A 19,088-nucleotide genomic window follows, 5' to 3' on the forward strand; every position below is an offset into this window, starting at 1 on the left:
GGAATTGAGCCTCATTTGAGCAGCTCATTTCTTCCCCAGTGCCTGTGGGCAATACAGTAGAACAACCCAGGGAAGAGACACACAGGTTGATACAATTCAAAGACCAACCATCTAGAATTTTATAAAACTGGTGAACATGGGAAAACGTCATTCTGTCCACAGTAAGCAACATAGGAAGCAGCCTAATACCAGGTCAGATGATTGGTCCGTCCTGCTCAGTATTGTCAACACTGACTGGTAGTAGCTTTCCTGGATTTATCTACAGATGCCAGAGATTAAACCTGAGATCTTTTTGCATGCAAAACATGAACTCTACCACTGACCTTTGACCCAGTCCCACATGGGCATGGGTGATGTTTTCATTATTTTAGTCACCTACACTGACAGCCCTACAAAATAGCAAAAAATGGAAACATGCACCCCTGTTGAAAGAATGCTCATTATCAATAATTTTTCTCCAATGTCAGCACTTTGAAAAACCCTTAAAATATGTTGGATTTAGGATGAGGAAAAGCCACGCGTTATAAAAGTGAATATTTAATACCAGCCTTGAAGGAAAAAGAGGGAAAGCAAATAACAGTGTCATGAATTCCTGCAATCTTGGGCCATGCAGGGATAGTGGGAGAGACACCACGTCATTTACAAGATAGATTCCTCCCCCCTCAATTCCACCCGCAAAGCCAAAATTTCAAGGAAGCCACACCTATTGTAAATAATAAAACTGTACACAGACCCAAGACTATCATTGGTTCTGCAAAGATGGAAAGATAATTTCTGTGAAATAGTGGAAGGCAAGAATTACAACATTTCTGATGGTGTGTACTTAGTACTAACTATTAAGTCTAGGTAGCTGGATGGCTTTTCCTCTTCTCACTCTTAAAAAAGCTAAAACTAAACTTAAAATTAGGCCAGACCACAAGTATAAGCAGCGGCTTTCCAATCAAGCTGGAAAATCTAGGCATCACTCTCCATAGGAATGACAGGCATGATAGGCTATTAATTAATTAATTAATTAGATTTGATTTATATCCCACCCTTTCTACCAGTAGGAACCAAGGGCAGCAAACAAAAGCACTAAAAACACTTTAACACATCATAAAACAGACTTTAAAATATATTAAAACAAAACAACTATCAAAAACATATTACAACAAAACATCTTTAAAACATTTTTAAAAGCTTTAAAACATCTCTTTTTTTAAGAAAGGTTTGATAATAGGCTTGATAAACACAGATGCAAACTCTCTAAACAAATGTGGAAAGGTGCAGTTGTTGATTTGTACAGCTCAACTACTGTGTATTCAGGTACATACACTGTACAGGTCATTAAATGTCACATGTGAATAACTGTATGAGTATACTGCTCAGCATTTTGTGTACATATGTTAAAAGTGTCAAAAATTCCCCCCTGGGGTCCCTTGACTTCAGCACCCCAAAGGGGGTTCTTTGCTCCTGAGAACAGTCCCAACTCCCTTGGGTCTCTGCTTTCCAGGCAAACTCTCCCTCCTTTCAGGGTGGTAGTAACTGCCACCACCCCTTTCCAGCTTCCTACTCTGAGGAAGGGGACCCCAGAGCACCAACAGAGTTTCCTAGAACAGACCTATTGTTACTCTCTCCATTCTAGTGCATTAACCCCCACTAATCAACAGTAGTCAGTAGCGTCTAGTGATCAAGGACTGAATTTAGGAATCATTAGCTTCAAGCAATACACACCAGTTATAAAAGGGAAGTTTATTTAAAAGAAAAGAAAAGGTATATACACAAAGAGAGTACCATTTGTTTCCTTAAAGCTAGTCACCCTCCGCCAGGCTAAGAGAGATACATTGGCATAACAAAGGTGAGAGATTCAATATAGACAAAAGAATATAACAAAGAGGTTTCTAACCTAAGATCTCTTACTCACAGTAGAACAGCCTGGTTCCAAATGGTTTTCCCTGGAATCCTCAGGCGAGTCAAGGTAGATGGAAATAAGGAACAATATCTGATGGAACATCCTTCATATTTATGGAGTCTATTGGCCAATGGGGAGTCAATTAGCCATCCCAGGTGCCCCTTCCGTGCCCACAGCCTTTATAATAATAATAATAATAATAAACTTTAATTTATAGGCCGCCTATCTGGCCAATGGCCACTCTAGGCGGCTTACAGTAAAATATGATAAAATACAATAAGTAAGATATAGTCAATACATTACATACAGTTCAGTATAACAAATTATCAGCATTTCAATACAAGGCTAATTTACCCTAGAAGTCTCAGAGGTTGTAAAGGCCTGGTTAAAGAGCCAAGTCTTCAGGCCCCGGCGAAATATTTCTAGGGAAGGGGCATGTCGAAGATCTATTGGGAAGGAGTTCCAGATCGAGGGGGCTGCCACAGAGAAAGCTCTCTCCCGAGTCTTCACCAACCTAGCCACTTTAGTTGGCGGGACTGAGAGCAGGTCATGTGTGGCAGATCTCGTAGGGCGGCACAATTTATGACGGTGGAGGCGCTCCGTCAGATATACTGGGCCCAAACCGTATAGGGCTTTAAAGGTTAATACCAACACCTTGAATTGAGCCCGGAAAATAACTGGAAGCCAGTGGAGATTGTAAAGCATTGGCGTAATATGATCGTATCGGCGGCTATTCATGAGTAAACGAGCCGCCGTATTTTGTACCAGCTGTAGTTTCCGGACTGTTTTCAAGGGTAGCCCCACGTAGAGCGCATTGCAGTAGTCTAAACGAGAGGAGACCAGAGCGTGCACTACAAGTGGGAGCTGGTGAACAGGAAGATAGGGTTGCAGCCTTCGAACGAGGCGCAGTTGACCCCAAGCTGCTCGGCACACCGATGAAACTTGGGCCTCCATAGACAGCTCGGAATCAAGAATCACCCCAAGACTGTGGACCTGATCTTTCAGGGGCAATTGTACCCCATTAAATATCAGGTCGATGTCTCCCAATCTTCCCTTGTCTCCCACGAGCAGTATAGGGCAGTCCACCCCTGGTGCATTCCCTGTAGCTGCCCAGTTTCTCTGCTTTTTAAAGTTTGATAGAAATATCTGTTAGCTATAGGTACATTCTTAAAGTGCAAGTTTTTTATGCCTAGTAGTGATTCATGAACTGTGTCATTCATGAAGCTTTATTGTGCATGTATTATTGGAATAAAGGTTAGCAGCTATACTGTTGGCCCAAGCAGGTCAGAAAGAATATGTTCACTTTCAACATCTCTCTCCCAAACCCCAGTTTATTCCTTTCAGTGGGGCCTATGTTGTACATCTCCCTTTGGCTATTATTAGGCTGTTCTGTTTCCCTTTAAGGTAGGGTTCAGCACACTGCCCCTGCAGTTAAGTTGGTTTTTGTGGGACAGGTGAATGGAGGGTTTGGGGATAATTTTTTATCTATGTGTGTAGGCTCATTATGTATACAGACATCTAAATGGAGCCCATACAGCTTTACTGGAGGCGACCCTAGGCCTTCCAAAGTACAAATGTAAGCAGAAAGTTGTCTAATGTGTGCATTAGCTTTTTTTGCGGGGGGGGAGATGCTAACATTTGGGATTTAAGGTACCCTGGAATATGCTTGCAGTGGACATGTGATGAGGCCTTGAAGCCCAATGGCAATTATACCCAGCAGGCCATAGTTGAGATCAACTGAGTGCATAAACTTCCTGTGATTCTCCCTGCACTCCTCAGCATCTTGCTTGAATACAGTAAGAAATACCTGTCCCTGTCTATGCATTGGAGGCAGTCCTTTTCCTTCCTGCTTTTACTCACTGCTCCCATGGAACCCTATTGTAAAAGTTCAAGGAGCAGTTCAAAACTCCTATCAGCCCTGTCCAGCTTCCTCTTCTTGGTCCTCAACAGTTCTGGGCATGTCTTGGACAGTAAAGTGATCTTTGTCCTTGTGGGAGTACCACCTGCTCACCACCTGTTTAATTTGGAAATAAGGATAAATGGAGTCAATGATTTTGCATGAATGGATGCACTGACTTTGTTTGGCTTACTTTATATTAAGAGTGAATGTTGGAGCAGAACATGCAGGTTGTGGTCCCATACACTTGTGGACACCTAGGTTTTGGTATGATATATATACACTTCAAGAAACATACTTCTACAGCTGTAGAACTGATGACATGAATTACATCTGTATTTCAAGGGATTGCTTTTTATTGTTATTATCATTTTCATCAATAACTTATCAATCTTATAGTAAAACAGGCAAATTATGGATTTGGAGAAATATATTTCATTTCTAGACCCAAGTTCTTTAATTGCTCATGCCCTTCTTCTATGGCTCTCTGGTATCTAACTAAAGCAGAACTAGTACTTTTGTTCAGATTTTATTTATTTATTTATTATTTGATTTATATCCTGCCCTTCCTCCCAGCAGGATTTGACAAAAGTATTTATGGGCAATGCAACAGAGAATACATGGGCAGTCCAACAGAATCCCCCTATAATTATCAAAGGCATGTAATTCATTCTGCTTCTTCCACAGTCCTCTCTGGAGCTCTAGTCGACAATAACAAAATTAATAACAAAAGCTGTGAATAACGTATAAAATATGCCAGCCTCTGTTCAGAACTAGGCTGCAGATGAGGGACAGGCAAGGCTCCACCAGGTTAATTTCTGACATTTGATGTTTTATACTACAGGTCATAATTGTATCAGCAAATGAACAAAATATTCAGATGAGACCACTGAACAATATAATGATAGTACTGTAGATGCAAATAGAGAAATTTCTGTTTAGACTTGGCCTCAATATGTATTTATTAGCATTTTTGCTACTAACGCTGCTGCCTGACATCATATGCAAGGCTCGCATGCTTGAATGTAGGATCCCGGATCCAAACCCAATTCTTCTCAAGTATTATCAACCAGGAGATCTCATATTCGGGGGCATTGTTTCACAGGTCTTCTTCCTCACCAGTCCAGCAGAATTCAATGAACATCCTCCCCAGATAAGCTTGGATGAACTCATGTAAGGAACAATTATTTCTCCTTAATATAACTGTGTCCAGAATATACTGTATATACCAGTCTGGTTATATTGACAAGCTGCACCAATGCACAATGCACAAGACTATAAGATGATATTAATTGTTGACATAAACCATTGTAACATGGGTTTCAGTTTTACTTTGTAAAATATGGTATACAAATAGTTTATAAATATTGGGTTGGAGCCTAACTATTGCTTGAACATACAGTCCTATTGAAATAAGCAGGGCAAGTTAGTTGTGACTTACATCCTATTGATTTCAATGGGAACTAGGTGCAAATAATGAAGGTCAGGTTCAACTCATTTATATATCTAGCACCATACACTGTTATATAATGAGTGTTGTATTCATCTGCATACATTTAGGATTGTCTCATAAAACACAATATATAAATACTGAAATGGATAATAATATTGAAGAAGCTGTACAATATATGAATAATTTTACAAAATGTAAAGTATACTGGTGACAAAGATGCTCATTCCATTTTAGCGTTGTAACAAAGAATTATCAGCACATCCTGGCCTTGATATTTGCTATAAAGGAGCTCAATGAAAATCCCCACATCCTACCCAATGTCACTCTGGGATTCAATATCTATGACAGTTATTTGGATGCAAAGTGGACCTATCATGCTGCAATGCAACTTACTTCCTCAAGGAACAGACTTGTCCCAAACTACAAGTGTGATACCCAAGATAATCTAATTACAGTCATTGGTGGGCTTAACTCTCAAATGTCCCTGCAGATAGCAAATATTTTGAGCAATTATAAGATGTCACAGGTATGGAGATGGACAAGTGATTTGCATTCTGTTTCCTTTTCAACTGTAACTTTACTGTTGCTGCCAGAAAAGTTCTTTCCCATTCCTGGGGGAGGGGAGGAGGGCAAGAGATGCCTTTCATCCTAACTCTTATGTGAATTTCAGATCTAGAAAAAAAGTCAATTTATTCCATCTGATATTTATACTGGGCCAAGTTCAAGGTTCTGACTTTGGTGTACAAAGCCCTATAAAGTCTGGGACCAGGATACCTGAAAGATTGTGTTAACCCTTCTATACCTAGTCAACCATTGTGCTCTGCAGGTGAGGTCCTTGTGCAGATGCCATCTTATCAGGAAGTCCATTCTGCACAACATAGGAAGTGGACCTTTAGTGTTCTGGTACTATGTTATCTCTTTGGTGCCTACTGAAGACCTTCCTCTTTCAACAAGCCTTTTAAGTACATACTTTATCCCAGTCTGCATCTGTGATCTCGTTCCCAACCCATCAGCAAAAAAGGGAGGAGGGGGTGGCTGCAGCTTTCATGAAGGGACCCTGAACTTCTGAATTTGCCACTACACTCCTGGCAGGAAGCCTCTGCCAATGTGGTGAGGCTCCACTTTGGAGAAAGTTCTGTATCCTCCCAAACTAAAGAACTGCTAAGCTTGGTAACATCTTCAGTTGGATTTAAGCTTTTGAATTAACAATATTCATGCTTTCTAGTCTCAATACTGTGCTAATTAAAAGGAGGTGTGTCCTGACATGATAGGATTGTGCTTAATGCTGCCACTCTCCTGTCCTGACCCCCCACTCAGTCCCTGCCCACATCAAACTAATACAGGGGCCTCTGTGCTGGTACGCTGACTCAACATCCTGCACCAGATCTCCATATGATCCTTAGCTGCGGACAGATCTTACAGTTTTCTGGGGAAATAATGGATAGGATCAGTTACTGGTGCAATACCACAATTTTGTTTGCTACCCTGGACTCCTTTTGGGAGTAAGGATGGGATATAAATTCAATAAATAATCCCTAACTGATATTATTTTTTCTAACTGATACATATATATTGTTATTCTCAGCTCAAAGAAAGGAGAACATTTTTACAGGATTTCCATGCTGGATTCTGTACTTAGCTGGAAATATATTTAGGAAGGAATAACGTGGGTCTAGCAAATAACATGCTTCCATACTATTCCATGTTTTATTTTAATAATTTGGGGGGAAAACCACCCCACTTGATTCCCCAATAAAACTCAGAGTAGTATATTAATCAACATAATAATATTAGTTTGACCCTTCCCTGATGGCATTTATGGTATGGATTGACTGCTGAGTATGTTGGATTTGATATCTGTGATGAAAAATAATAAACATTATTAGGATTAGATACAGAATTCAGGAAAATAATTGTTTTGTTTTGTTTGAGAAGTGGTCAATATTTGTAATGTTCTGGAAGGTACAGTACAAAGTCCAGCCATATCAAATATTGGGGAAATTATGGATCAGTCCGAATTCATTTTGAAAGGGTTGGCCATAAAGTAGATAACATTCATTAATGCATATTTAAATATTTACAGGTAATTAACTTTTTTTAAAAAAAAATAAACACTTCTATATTCATTTATTAATCTAGATGGAAATGTTAAATTGTTAATTTATATTACAGTAGGGCCCCGCTTATATGGCGGGTTCCGTTCTGGACCCCCGCCGTAAAGTGGAAATTGTCATAAAGTGGAACCCCAATGACTTTAATGGGGCACGTTGTGCGAAAATGACATGAAAATGCCACAAAAGTGGCAAAATCGGCTTTAAAAGAGGGGAGGAAGGCCGCCACATAAGCAGAACACCGGGAAGCGGAGCACCAGTAAGCGGGGCCCTACTGTATAGGGTTACCTTTATATGATTATGTAACTTTAAATTATGTAAAATTAAATTATGTAAATTATGTAAAATTAAAGCTTTAAATAAACCTTTTTAAAATGAAAAATATGTTTAACAAAGAAAGAAAATGGGAGGGCAAAGTCCATGGATTTTTTTTGGGGGGGGGAGGTCATGATAAGAAGTTATGTATTACTGTGTGTGAATGAATTTTTTATCTGTGTAAAGAAAGAGAGAGGGTAAAAGAACAGTATGGCATTAACGCATATTGGGGTCCCTGCTGCTGCTGGTAGATGTGGTATTAGGCAAATGGGGGGGAGAATTTTCAGGATTGTGTGATGCTATGGAAGCCAAGGATGACCAATTAGGGGTTTTAGTGAAAGATTCAAATCCCATGCTAGAATTCTTTTGCCCACACTGAGGACCAATCAGTTTGTTTGGCCAATGGACATAGATGGGATCAGGTGTGATTCATAACGTGCTTTCCTTTCTTGTCTACCTAAGAGCGGACTGGATTCTTGGCACTTTCCACTATTCCAACTCTTAAACATGATTGCTTTCCTGGCAGCCACAAATGGCTCCTCTATGTGGAGTCTCGTTGCTTTGCCTTCCTCAGTTTGCAGGCTGATTAAAAGTGTTGGGCTTTTAAATTGACAGCTGACTTTTTGTGATTTTTTTTCTCTTTGACATGCTGTTATATGTTTGCCACAGCTTAGGACTGCCTACGGTATGGGATACGAAACAAAGGGATGCACATGATCTATGTTCTGAAACATAGTGAGTCCGTTCCATTGTTGGGCTTAAATGGTACAATATTGGGAATAGATCCACTCAGTTAGTGAAAGCTTAAAATTTTCTGTTTGAGAATTGAGGATGGGACACAATAGTGCCAGCTGCCCTAAATGGGTCTGCTGACTCCTCTCCTTTTCTTCTGCCACTGCTACCAGAAGCCAGAATCTGTTAGAAACTTCACTAAGAATCAGGATTCTTCAACAGCCAGTGCCAGGCCAGGACATTTAACTGCAGAATGACAGCTGGAACATCAAAGAACTAGGGAAGAAAATTAGACAGACAGACAGAGAGACAGACAGACAGATAGATAGAAATTTCCTAATCTAGTAAGATTTGTATGATTATCTATGTTATATTGAAAGGGTCAGGATCATTCAGACCATGGTATTCCCGATCTCTATGTATGGATGTGAAAGTTGGACCATGAAAAACACAGATAAGAGAAAAATCAACTCATTTGAAATGTGGTGTTGGAGGAGAGCTTTGTGCATATCATGGACTGCGAAAAAGACAAATAATTGGGTCTTAGAACAAATTAAACCAGAACTATCATTAGAAGCTAAAATGATGAAACTGAGGTTATCATACTTTGGACACATCATGAGAAGACATGATCCACTAGAAAAGACAATAATGTTGGGAAAAACAGAAGGGAGTAGAAAAAGAGGAAGGCCAAATAAGAGATGAATTGATTCCATAAAGGAAGCCACAGACCTGAACTGACAAGATCTGAACAGGGTGGTTCACGACAGATTCTATTGGAGGTCGCTGATTCATAGGGTCGCCATAAGTCATAGTCGACTTGAAGGCACATAACAACAACAACAAAATATTGAAAGGTGCCTCAAAAAGTTTGGCTAGTGGTCAGGATATAATTTCTCCAAAGTAAATAAACAAATAATAGAGATGTAACTCTGCAATTGTTGTTGGATTACCATTCCCATAATCCCTAACCATTGTGTGTGTTGGCTAAGTGGGTTGGGACTTGAAGTGCAACATCCATAGGGCCATCCATAAGTCTACTGGAGAGTGAAGTAAATAAAAAAGCAGTAAATACTGATGAAAATATAACAGCTGAAAGAGCAGCAAATATAGTTTGCTGGGGCTGATGGGAACAATAGCCCACAACATCTGGTGGGCATAGCATGGGACATCCCTGCACTATGGCTTGCAGTCACATATACTGTATGTTCTCATTTCATTTGTAAACATTTTCTATCCCACCACTTCCAAATGTGTCTTTAGCTGGTATATGGCTTTGCCCCGGAGACAACTGATAAAACTCAAGAGTATTCCTTCTATCGGATGGTCCCATATGAAGCACTTCAGTATAGGGGGATTCTTCAGTTATTTCTCCATTTCAAGTGGACATGGGCTGGATTCATTACTGAGAATAATGAGAACAGAGAGAGATTTGAGCATAAGATTCTTCCAGTATTCTCTGAGAGTGGCATTTGCTTTGCCTTCATAGAAACATACCCTTATTTAAGTTTTGAAGAACGCCTACCAGAAACAATTGATTGGCTGATGGAGATATATGATAAAGTAATGAGTAGCATAGCCAATGCAATGATCTACTATGGAGATGTTAATAGCATGATACTTTTGAGATGGCTTCTTTTTCTACCAGAAATGGAAGAAAGCGTACAAAAGTTGAAAGGTAAAGTCTGGATACTGACAGCCCAGATGGAGTTCACAACATCTGTTTATCAAAAGAGTTGGGATATACAAGTCCTCCATGGTGCTATATCCTTTACAATTCATTTCAATGAGCTACCATTATTCCATCAATTTCTTCAGGACAGAAATCCTTCAAGTGCAATAGAAGATGGTTTTATCAAGGCCTTCTGGAGGCAAGCATTCAACTGTGTATTTCCAGATGCTGTTCTGGATAATGTGGTTGGGGATATCTGTACTGGAAAAGAGAGTCTGGAGAGCCTTCCTGGGCCTTTTTTTGAAATGACTATGGTTGGCCACAGCTATAGTATATATAATGCTGTCTATGCTGTTGCCCATGCTTTACATGCTATGTGTTTGTCCAGATACAAAAATAGAGCAATGATGGATGGAAAGAGAAGGGAGCTTCAGAACAATAGACTATGGCAGGTAACGCCTTAAATCCTTTCAATTGGGTGGTGGTTCATAAATTGTGAGATACTATACAGTAATGTGTGTGTTCTTGTAGTAATGTTTCAAGAATGTTTTGACTGGATACTTGGTTATTTCCACATGAATGTCACATGTGCATATGCCATTGTATGCAATGTATCTGTTTAGTTCTGGGGAATGTATCACTTCTGTAGGTAAAAACAGGCTTCAACCTGCATAGGCAATTAGCTCCCCAGCAACCTTTTATGCACTCTTTTTTCTGCTTTCTTCACAATATCAATGAACATTCCTTGCTCCCTCCTCTCTGGTCCTTAACCTTCTTGGATACCACCATAAGAATTTGTAGGGTACTGCCTCTTCCTGCTATCCCTAGATTGTAATAGGTGATTCCTCCTTCAATCAATCCCCCACCTACAGTACATACACACATACCACACACCACCATTAGGCTACAAATATATGTTGTTGACACCTATTGCTGTTATGACAGCTACGTTAGTGAAGCATATGGAGAAGCACTGCCCCTTGTGAAATTCTGGAGCCTTTCCTTCGTCTGAAGAGGGACAAAGCTGCCCATAGATAAAGTATGTTGTGCACGGCATCATTTATGTTGATCAAAATGATAGACCAAAATAGTTGCAAAAGTGTTAAGTATAATGGCTGCTGGATGAGGGTTCTAAAGCAGGAGTGGGGATGATATGGAATTTTTATAATAAACTAATAAACTATATATTCTTCAGGAATAGTGAGGTTATAATATATTAATAGGTAAATCAAAGCTGAACATTCTCTTTTGTCTCTGCTTGATTCTGTTTCTTTGGGTCCCTTCCAAGGTCCCTTCTTGGAATGTTCAGTATGCTGGGACAGCAAGGCCAGGAGATAAGATAAAAGGAGTAAGACCCTGGTACAGCAGCCTCAGTGTCTCCAAAGGGTCAGGAAGGGTCTGCTGTGGAATGTATTAGGTCATAGAAGGGATGGGTTGGTATTAGAATTTCTGTTATCTGGTTGGCTAGATTTTAATATAAGCAGCATAATGTCTAGGTAATACCTATGTGTAACTTTTGCATTGGAAGATGCTAGTTTCTTTGTCTTGGAGGCTATAAAAATGTAGACATCAGTGCCATGTGGCAGAGCTCCATCGAACATCATGGGAAACTGACTTCCTGTACATTTCCTTACTAAATAAAGGCCTACCTTTTTGCTGCAAGCCTGTGTCCTCAATTTCTGCAGGACCCCTGGTCCATCGGACCCCTAAATTCCCCATCAGGGAACCTTTTCCAGCCCAAAGACCACATGGCCTCAGGAGCAACTTCTGGGGGCCACATGCCAGTGGTGGGCAGATTCAGAGGCAAAAGTGGATGGAGCAGCAGATATGACTCTTACCTTTATAGAATTGGCTACACTCTGGCCATGCAAAAATCAACAGTATCTGTACCCACACGTTTCTTCATCCAGACAAGAAAGTGGCATTATCATAGTTCAAGGACACATTCCAGCCAGCAAAAGCACTTGAGGGTATGAAGCAGGACTCATTGAAGGGTGGGGCCTGGGAAGAAGGAATGTTCTTGGAAGGGGGTATTGCCTGGGAAGAGGCCTGAGGTCTGGATAGGGAGTCCTAGAGGACCAATTTCACCCATCAGGCATTAGTTCCCTACTCCTATTCTAAAACACAGTGTTTGTTGCTTTCCCCTTGGTTCAAAAACAATGCATACTATATTGTAAGCATCCACACTAGATAATTTTCTCCTCCTGCTTCTTCATATTTTGGTGGATTTTGATAACATTGACAACAGTATCCTCCTGGACCTCCTGAGTGATGTATATTTGGGGCACTGTTTTCCAGGGGTTTGGTTACTACCTTCAGGGTGGTGTTCAGAGAATAGCATTGGAGTATTGTGTCTTGTCCTCACTGTCTTTGTTCAGGGCACACTACTGTCACCAGAGCTGTTTAACATCTATATGAAAACAATGGGAGTGGTCATTAGGAATTTGGGGTAGCATATCATCAGTATGCTAATGATACACAGCTCCATTTTCCATAACATCTGAGTCAGAAGAGGCTGGGCATGGTCTGGGATGTTGTTGTGGAAGGAATGAGGGATAGCAAACTGAGTTTGAACCCTGGGAAGGCAAAGGCACGTTGGGTGGGTGGTTCCAGTGTTTGGGAGATTGGATGGGGTTACTTTCCCTTTGAATGAGCAAGTACATAGTTTGGGTGTGCTCCTGGATCAATCTTTGTCATTTTGGTGACTAAGAGGGCCAACTACAGCCATTCTTGGACAGGGATAACCTGGCTGTAGTGATTCAAATCAAATGAAATGTTTATGACTATAGACTATTTTTCTTTATTTTTACTGTGGTAATATTTGGAGGTCTTGTGAATTGGTGGCTCATAGATGCGGTTATACTCACCTGAAAAGAGCAAATATATAGTTGGAGGGTGCTTCCAGAACCATCTTTGTCACTGGAGCCCCAGATGGCTTCAGTGACAAAGAACACCTTTTAACAGCTCTGTCTGGTTTGCCAACTTATTTATTTATGTATTTATTATTACATTTATATTCCTCCTTTCCTCCAAGGAGCTCAAGGTGCCATACAAACATGGTTCCCGCCTCCCAATTTTATCCTCACAACAACCCTGTGAGATACGTTACACTGAGAGACAGTGACTGGCCAAGGTCACCCAGTGAGCTTCATGGCCGAGCAGGGATTTGAACCACAGTATTCCAGGTCCCAGTCTAATGCTCTAACCACTACACTACACTGGCTGTCACTATGACTGTATAGAATGTTTCAAATAAACTAAATATAGCTTAGAGTCCACATTCACCAAGGGAAAAGATTTCACACACCCAATTCAAGCACTTCCTTCCATCTGAGGGTGACATTGCATGTGAAGTAAGATTTGCATCAAATCCTAAAGCACTCCACCTGTCATGATGGAGAAAGTGATTATGTCCTATATCAGGCAAATCAAATCTCACTCATTGATAAATATAAAACCACATACTATTGAAAAATACTGGCACATAAAAGAATTCTATAAGGCACATTAAGCAGCACATAATCAAGAATTCAGTTCAGATCTCAAGAGATATGTTTTCTGGAGTGCGGATTAAATAACCCATTTAACCCTCATGCAGAACCCAAAAAGCCCTGAGGGCATATTTTTTGCCTTTTTATTGTGCAATTTACACAGGAGTAGGCCTACAGGGTTGCACTTGTACGAAATTGTCAAAAACTGTCACCCATACAATGTCCCAAATTTCATCCAGCTACCATTAACCGTTTTTCCTTCTGGAAACAAAAAAATACTAGGAGCCAAAAATACCTTAGAGACCCTAGGTACAAATTTCTGCCTTTTATGGTGTAATTTACACATGAGTAGATCTACAGGGCTGTCCTTCTGAGTCATTGTCACAAACTATCACCTGTACAATCTCCCCAGATTTCAGATGGTTACCACTTACTGTTTTTCTTCTGAAGGAAAGAAAACACTGGGGTTCAAAAATACCCCAGAGATTGTGCTCAGAAAAAAATATACGTCCTCTGAATAAGAGTTTTTGGCTCAAGGTGCTTTTGTACTGTAAGCACACTTGTGGTGACCAAAAAAATAATATAAAATAAAATAAAATTTCTGTGGGGAACAAAGTGATCCCAGCCTTCCATTGGAAATCTCACTGGGGTCCAAAAATATCCCAAAGTCAGCCAGTGTGATTTTTTTGCTGGGTCTGCATAAAGGTCAAACAGTTAGGGACTATACCGTCTGGCCACCCTCTGATGCAGACTCCCTGCCCCTGCTAGGGATGGGCAAGAATTTTGATTCAGTTTGCATTTCAAGCAGAATTTATCAAATTTACACTTTCCAAAACAATATGAGAACTGAAACACAGCCATCCTTCGAAATTCACATAAACGTTTGTAGTGCAGGGTGCCAACTAAATAATAGTTACAAAAATGCATATATTAGGGGAAAATGTGCATAAAAATGAATATATAAATGAAACAACATACAAAAATGCATTATATGATGAGAAATGATTTATAAAAATGTGTACCTTTATCTACACTGCTTACAAAAATGTGTTTATTAGGAGAGATTTACACTAAAATGGAGAATTTTCATGAGGATTTTTTTTAAAAAAAAATCACAGATTGCTGCAGAAATGTAGAGAACTGAATTTAACATTTGAAAAATGGGAAACTGAGAGAACCAAAATTGACATATATTTCCATCCCTAGCCCCTACCACCTAAGTTTACCATCATGGGTCTATTGATTGTTCAAATGTGCCAAGCAATTCATTGAAAATTCAATAGAGAATTATCTGAAAGAGTTGAACATGAATTCAAAAGGAGGGGGGAGATTGTGATTGTCTCTAATAACAAAAGTATGGTTAGAATAAAAGGAACACAACATTAAAAAGAATTGTCTGTGTCTCAGTAGGAAAGATGAAGCTCCCATTCAGTTGAAATTTTGTCTCCTTTTCACTCTAGCTCCACCACTTTCTGCAACATGTCTCATTTAACAACAGTGCTGGGGACAAGATTTTCTTTAACCACAACAGAGAATTAGTGGGAGGATTTGATGTTATAAACTTGATCACATTCCCAAATCAATCATTCATTAGAGTAAAAGTTGGAAGGATGGATCCCCAACTTCCTGTTGACCAAGCCTTCTCCATCAAGGAGGATGCCATTGTTTGGCACAGCTGCTTTAATAAGGTAGGATTTGAGTATAGATATCCTGGTATGTGCCCAACTTTTAAATAAGCAAGATTTTTCTGAAAAGTTAGCAAATGCTCTGGAGGATGAGATTCTCCTCATTCGTGAGACTTTGAACAGGGATACTGATAAAGTTAGCATCTTTTCTCCCATGGCGAAGGAAAACAAAAGGTGACTCAAACTTCGGTCAATAAGTTTGTAGGGCTGATCATAAAAGTCTTCTTCTGCAGCTCCATCAGTAGGCTGTGCAAAGTGGGAAGTCGATTTCATAGTTTTATATTTAAGTGACACAGAACCATCTTTCAAAATCCAGTTCTAGAAATCTATATGGTGGTCCACACATGACAAAGTTGGGGGAGCAAGCCTTGTGTCTGTACACTCTCCTTGATCATGTGTACACATATTGTTTTATGTGCCTGCAGACATAAACTGTCCTCATTAGAAGTGGATATATGTGTTGGTAAGGGATATTCAAACCTGCAGTACAATACACAGATAACTTGAAACAACAGTGTGTTCTCTCCAGATGCAATAGTATGGCATGAATCCAAAACAGACATAACTGAAATAAATGGGCTTAAGTACACCCATTGTTTAATGTTCTTTGTAAAACAAATTAGACCAATGTTTTCATCTTCTCCAGTCATGCAAACTATTTATGTGATCTTACCCAACAACCAAGTAGTATTAGAGCCATACAAAGAGCACACACCGCTGAAGATAACGTTTTCCCTTTCCATTGATGGATTAGGTACAGCCTATCTCTGTATGTAATGACAACTGCGCACCTGGTTATAGGAAGACAGTTTTGGAAAGGAGGCCATCCTGCTGCTATAGTTGCATCCCATGCCCAGAAGGAAAGATATCTAACCAGATGGGTGAGCATTGTACTACGTAGAGCTATCAACTACAATCCAGAGAAGTGTGCATGCATTTTTTGGGGTCACAGGGTCAAACATGGATTGCAACATGGCAGTTTTGTATCACTGAAACTATCATCTTTCTTTTCCAGATATTGTTGACTGTTTTCAATGCCAAGAAGATTATCATCCAAATAAATACCAGAATTCCTGTATTCCCAAAGCTGTAAACTTCTTGTCATATGATGAGCCTCTGGGAGTCGGTTTAACTGTTAGTGCTATTTTTCTTTCTTTTATCTCAATTCTAATGGTAGTGATAGTTGTGAAAAACCACAACACCCCCCTTGTCAAAGCCAACAACAGAAACCTCACCTACACTCTTCTTTTATCCCTCCTGCTCTGCTTTCTTTGTGCATTGCTGTTCATTGGCGCACCAGGGAAGGTGACTTGTCTTTTCCGCCAAACTGCTTTTGGCATCATGTTCTCAGTGGCTGTGTCTTGTGTGCTGGCAAAAACCATCACCGTTGTTCTCGCTTTCATGGCCACAAAACCAGGATCCAGCATGAGGAAGTGGGTGGGGAAAAGACTGGCCATCTCCATTGTTCTTTCTTGCTCTTTTATTCAATTAGGGATTTGTACTGTGTGGTTGGCAATCGCTCCCCCATTTCCAGAGGCTGACATGAATTCAGTGTCTGAAGAAATTCTACTGAAATGTAATGAGGCATCACTCACCATGTTTTATTGTGTCCTGAGCTACTTGGGCCTGCTGGCCATTGCTAGCTTTTGTGTGGCTTTCCATGCCAGGAAATTACCCAACAGTTTCAATGAAGCCAAATTTATCACTTTCAGTATGCTGGTTTTTTGCAGTGTTTGGTTATCTTTTGTTCCCTCCTACCTAAGCACCAAAGGAAAATACATGGTAGCTGTGGAGGTCTTTTCTATCTTAGCCTCCACTGCTGGCTTGCTGGGGTGTATCTTTGTCCCCAAATTCTACATTATTGTGATGAGGCCTGAGCTGAACAATAAGGAACATTTAAGAAGGAGCAACATTTAATTCATTACTTAAATGCCTCTGCAACACAACTCAGCTTTTAACAATCCAATAAAACTTATCCAAAACTTTATCCATTGGATAAAATTAGAATTCTGTAAGTGGCCTAGCTCAGTTCTTATAGAAGTGTTTTATGAATTTTTGCTAATGCTATTTGAAGTTTTAAAAAAACCCTCTCATTAGGCACATGCTTGAGGATCACTTCATCCCTTTACTCCATTCTGCACTGATTGGAACCTTCTCTTTAACCCTATGTGGTGATGCCCTCCCAGAGCACATTACTTGCAATAGCAAAGAGATGAGCTACACCACTGTGAAAGTAACCATATTTCTGCTTCTCACACATGGTCCACCTGCTTCAGTCATTACCAGCAGTGGTACAGGAAAATTGCATTAGTGCTCCTACTGCTGAAGGAAATACACAAGCCAGGCTTGAATATAATTTGGCTCTCTCACAGGCCATGCTTGCTATGTATGAATCTTTAGCGTTTGTTTGTTTTAATTCTCTAGACCTTTGGATTCACCGATGCCTAGTCATATTGGTGCATCATTGGTTAAATATATGCTCGTCCAGCATTCACCTTTCAACATTGACGTTATGGTTGTGCTTTCCCCTCCAATTTGTTTTCTTATTTGGGTATGAAATATTAGATTTCTGTGTCTCTGATCTTCTCCCCCTTTATTGTGGATGCAATCCAAACTGGAGATCTGTGAGCTAGGATCTGGTGGATGTTAGGCTCAGCCGGCTGGTTCCCAGCTCAGCCAAGCTACCCCTGCTTAACTTGCTGATCCCAGCTCAGCTGGAGATACATTGGCTTAACTTGCTCATCCTAGAACATCCATTTTTTGGGATGTATGACAGCATAAGCTGTTGGTCTCCGATCAGCCAGCAGACCCCCAACTGAGTTGGGATGAGCAAATTAAGCCAGTGTATTTCTGGCTGATGCAGGATGAGTGAGTTATGCTGGCATAGCCTAGATGAGCTGGGAACCAGCTAGCCGAGCCAGAAATCCACCAGTTCCTAACTTGCTCATCTTGGTGGATCTTGAGTTTTGCTGTGTCCTAAGTCTACATTTTTATTGGGCTGTGAAATTTTATTTCCAGTAAAGCCATTATGGTCATTATACTCAGAAGCATTAAAGTGCAAACATGAACACCTTGCTTTGTTAGTTGTTGTGCTGGCATGGAAGACGTTTGGATGACTTCCCAGCTATACTAAATATGGATTCTTTGTAAATTATATCAGTAAATTAGCTTCATTTGTATGAGCTGGGTTTTGAATGGGTTAGCTCTCACACCTCTTTGTCACCTCCTCTATACTAGTGTTTTATGTGCATACACATGGGGATCTGTTTGAGTCTATCCCTCCCTTTAGTGGTTCTATACAGATAATGTTCCAGTCCCTTTAAAAGATCCCTAGTCCTTCCATTTGGAGGACAGGATTTCCTTGAAGTATTGTTAATTTGTTAATCTATTTTTTTTAAAAAAATTGAACTGCAGCCCTTGAAATATACTTTTTTTTAAAAAATCAGAAACGCTCAACTTTTCCCATATGTTACATTATAACACGGAAACCTAAACTCAACAATAAAGAATTATCAATAAGGAAAAAGTCTTGAAGAATTTTAGTGCCAAGCAGAGACTTGTTGGAGGAGGTTTCTGCAACCTTTCTCTGCTATAATTCTTGCTCAGTTCTCATGTTTGCGGTTAATGTTTATCAGAATAGAACTATGTGAGAGTTTGTCTCAGTTACGCCAAGAGCTATATGTTTTGGGTTTCTTATCCCTTGATCCATCACAGTGGAGCTTGGCATGAGAAACACAGCAGCAATGAATCCTAGTAGACCAGCCCCCTGGTATACTCAAGAGTTGTTTGTGACGGGGCTAGCACAGATTTCATGGTTCCACATACGTTAAACCAAAATTCC

At 40.1% G+C, this 19,088-nt stretch overlaps 1 protein-coding gene across 1 annotated transcript; it reads left to right on the top strand.

Annotated features, from left to right (window-relative positions):
* The first annotated feature begins 4,803 nt into the window (after nucleotides 1-4,803).
* On the top strand, nucleotides 4,804-17,164 carry LOC133367581 (vomeronasal type-2 receptor 26-like). The gene is made up of 6 exons (XM_061591676.1): nucleotides 4,804-4,961; nucleotides 5,476-5,767; nucleotides 9,663-10,523; nucleotides 15,023-15,250; nucleotides 16,002-16,128; nucleotides 16,263-17,164. Exons 1-6 carry the CDS (start codon nucleotides 4,804-4,806, stop codon nucleotides 17,162-17,164), a joined length of 2,568 nt encoding a protein of 855 aa, XP_061447660.1.
* Nucleotides 17,165-19,088: the final 1,924 nt, after the last annotated feature.

This window comes from Rhineura floridana, chromosome 11, assembly GCF_030035675.1.
Source record: "Rhineura floridana isolate rRhiFlo1 chromosome 11, rRhiFlo1.hap2, whole genome shotgun sequence".
NCBI classification, from domain to species: domain Eukaryota; kingdom Metazoa; phylum Chordata; class Lepidosauria; order Squamata; family Rhineuridae; genus Rhineura; species Rhineura floridana.

Coding starts and splice junctions, on each gene's coding strand:
- LOC133367581 (XM_061591676.1), top strand. CDS start 4,804: ATGCTTGAATGTAGGATCCCGGATCCAAACCCAATTCTTCTCAAGTAT. Junction 4,962..5,475: donor ATAAGCTTGGATGAACTCAT/GTAAGGAACAAT, acceptor ATTCCATTTTAG/CGTTGTAACAAAGAATTATC. Junction 16,129..16,262: donor AAAGATATCTAACCAGATGG/GTGAGCATTGTA, acceptor TTTCTTTTCCAG/ATATTGTTGACTGTTTTCAA.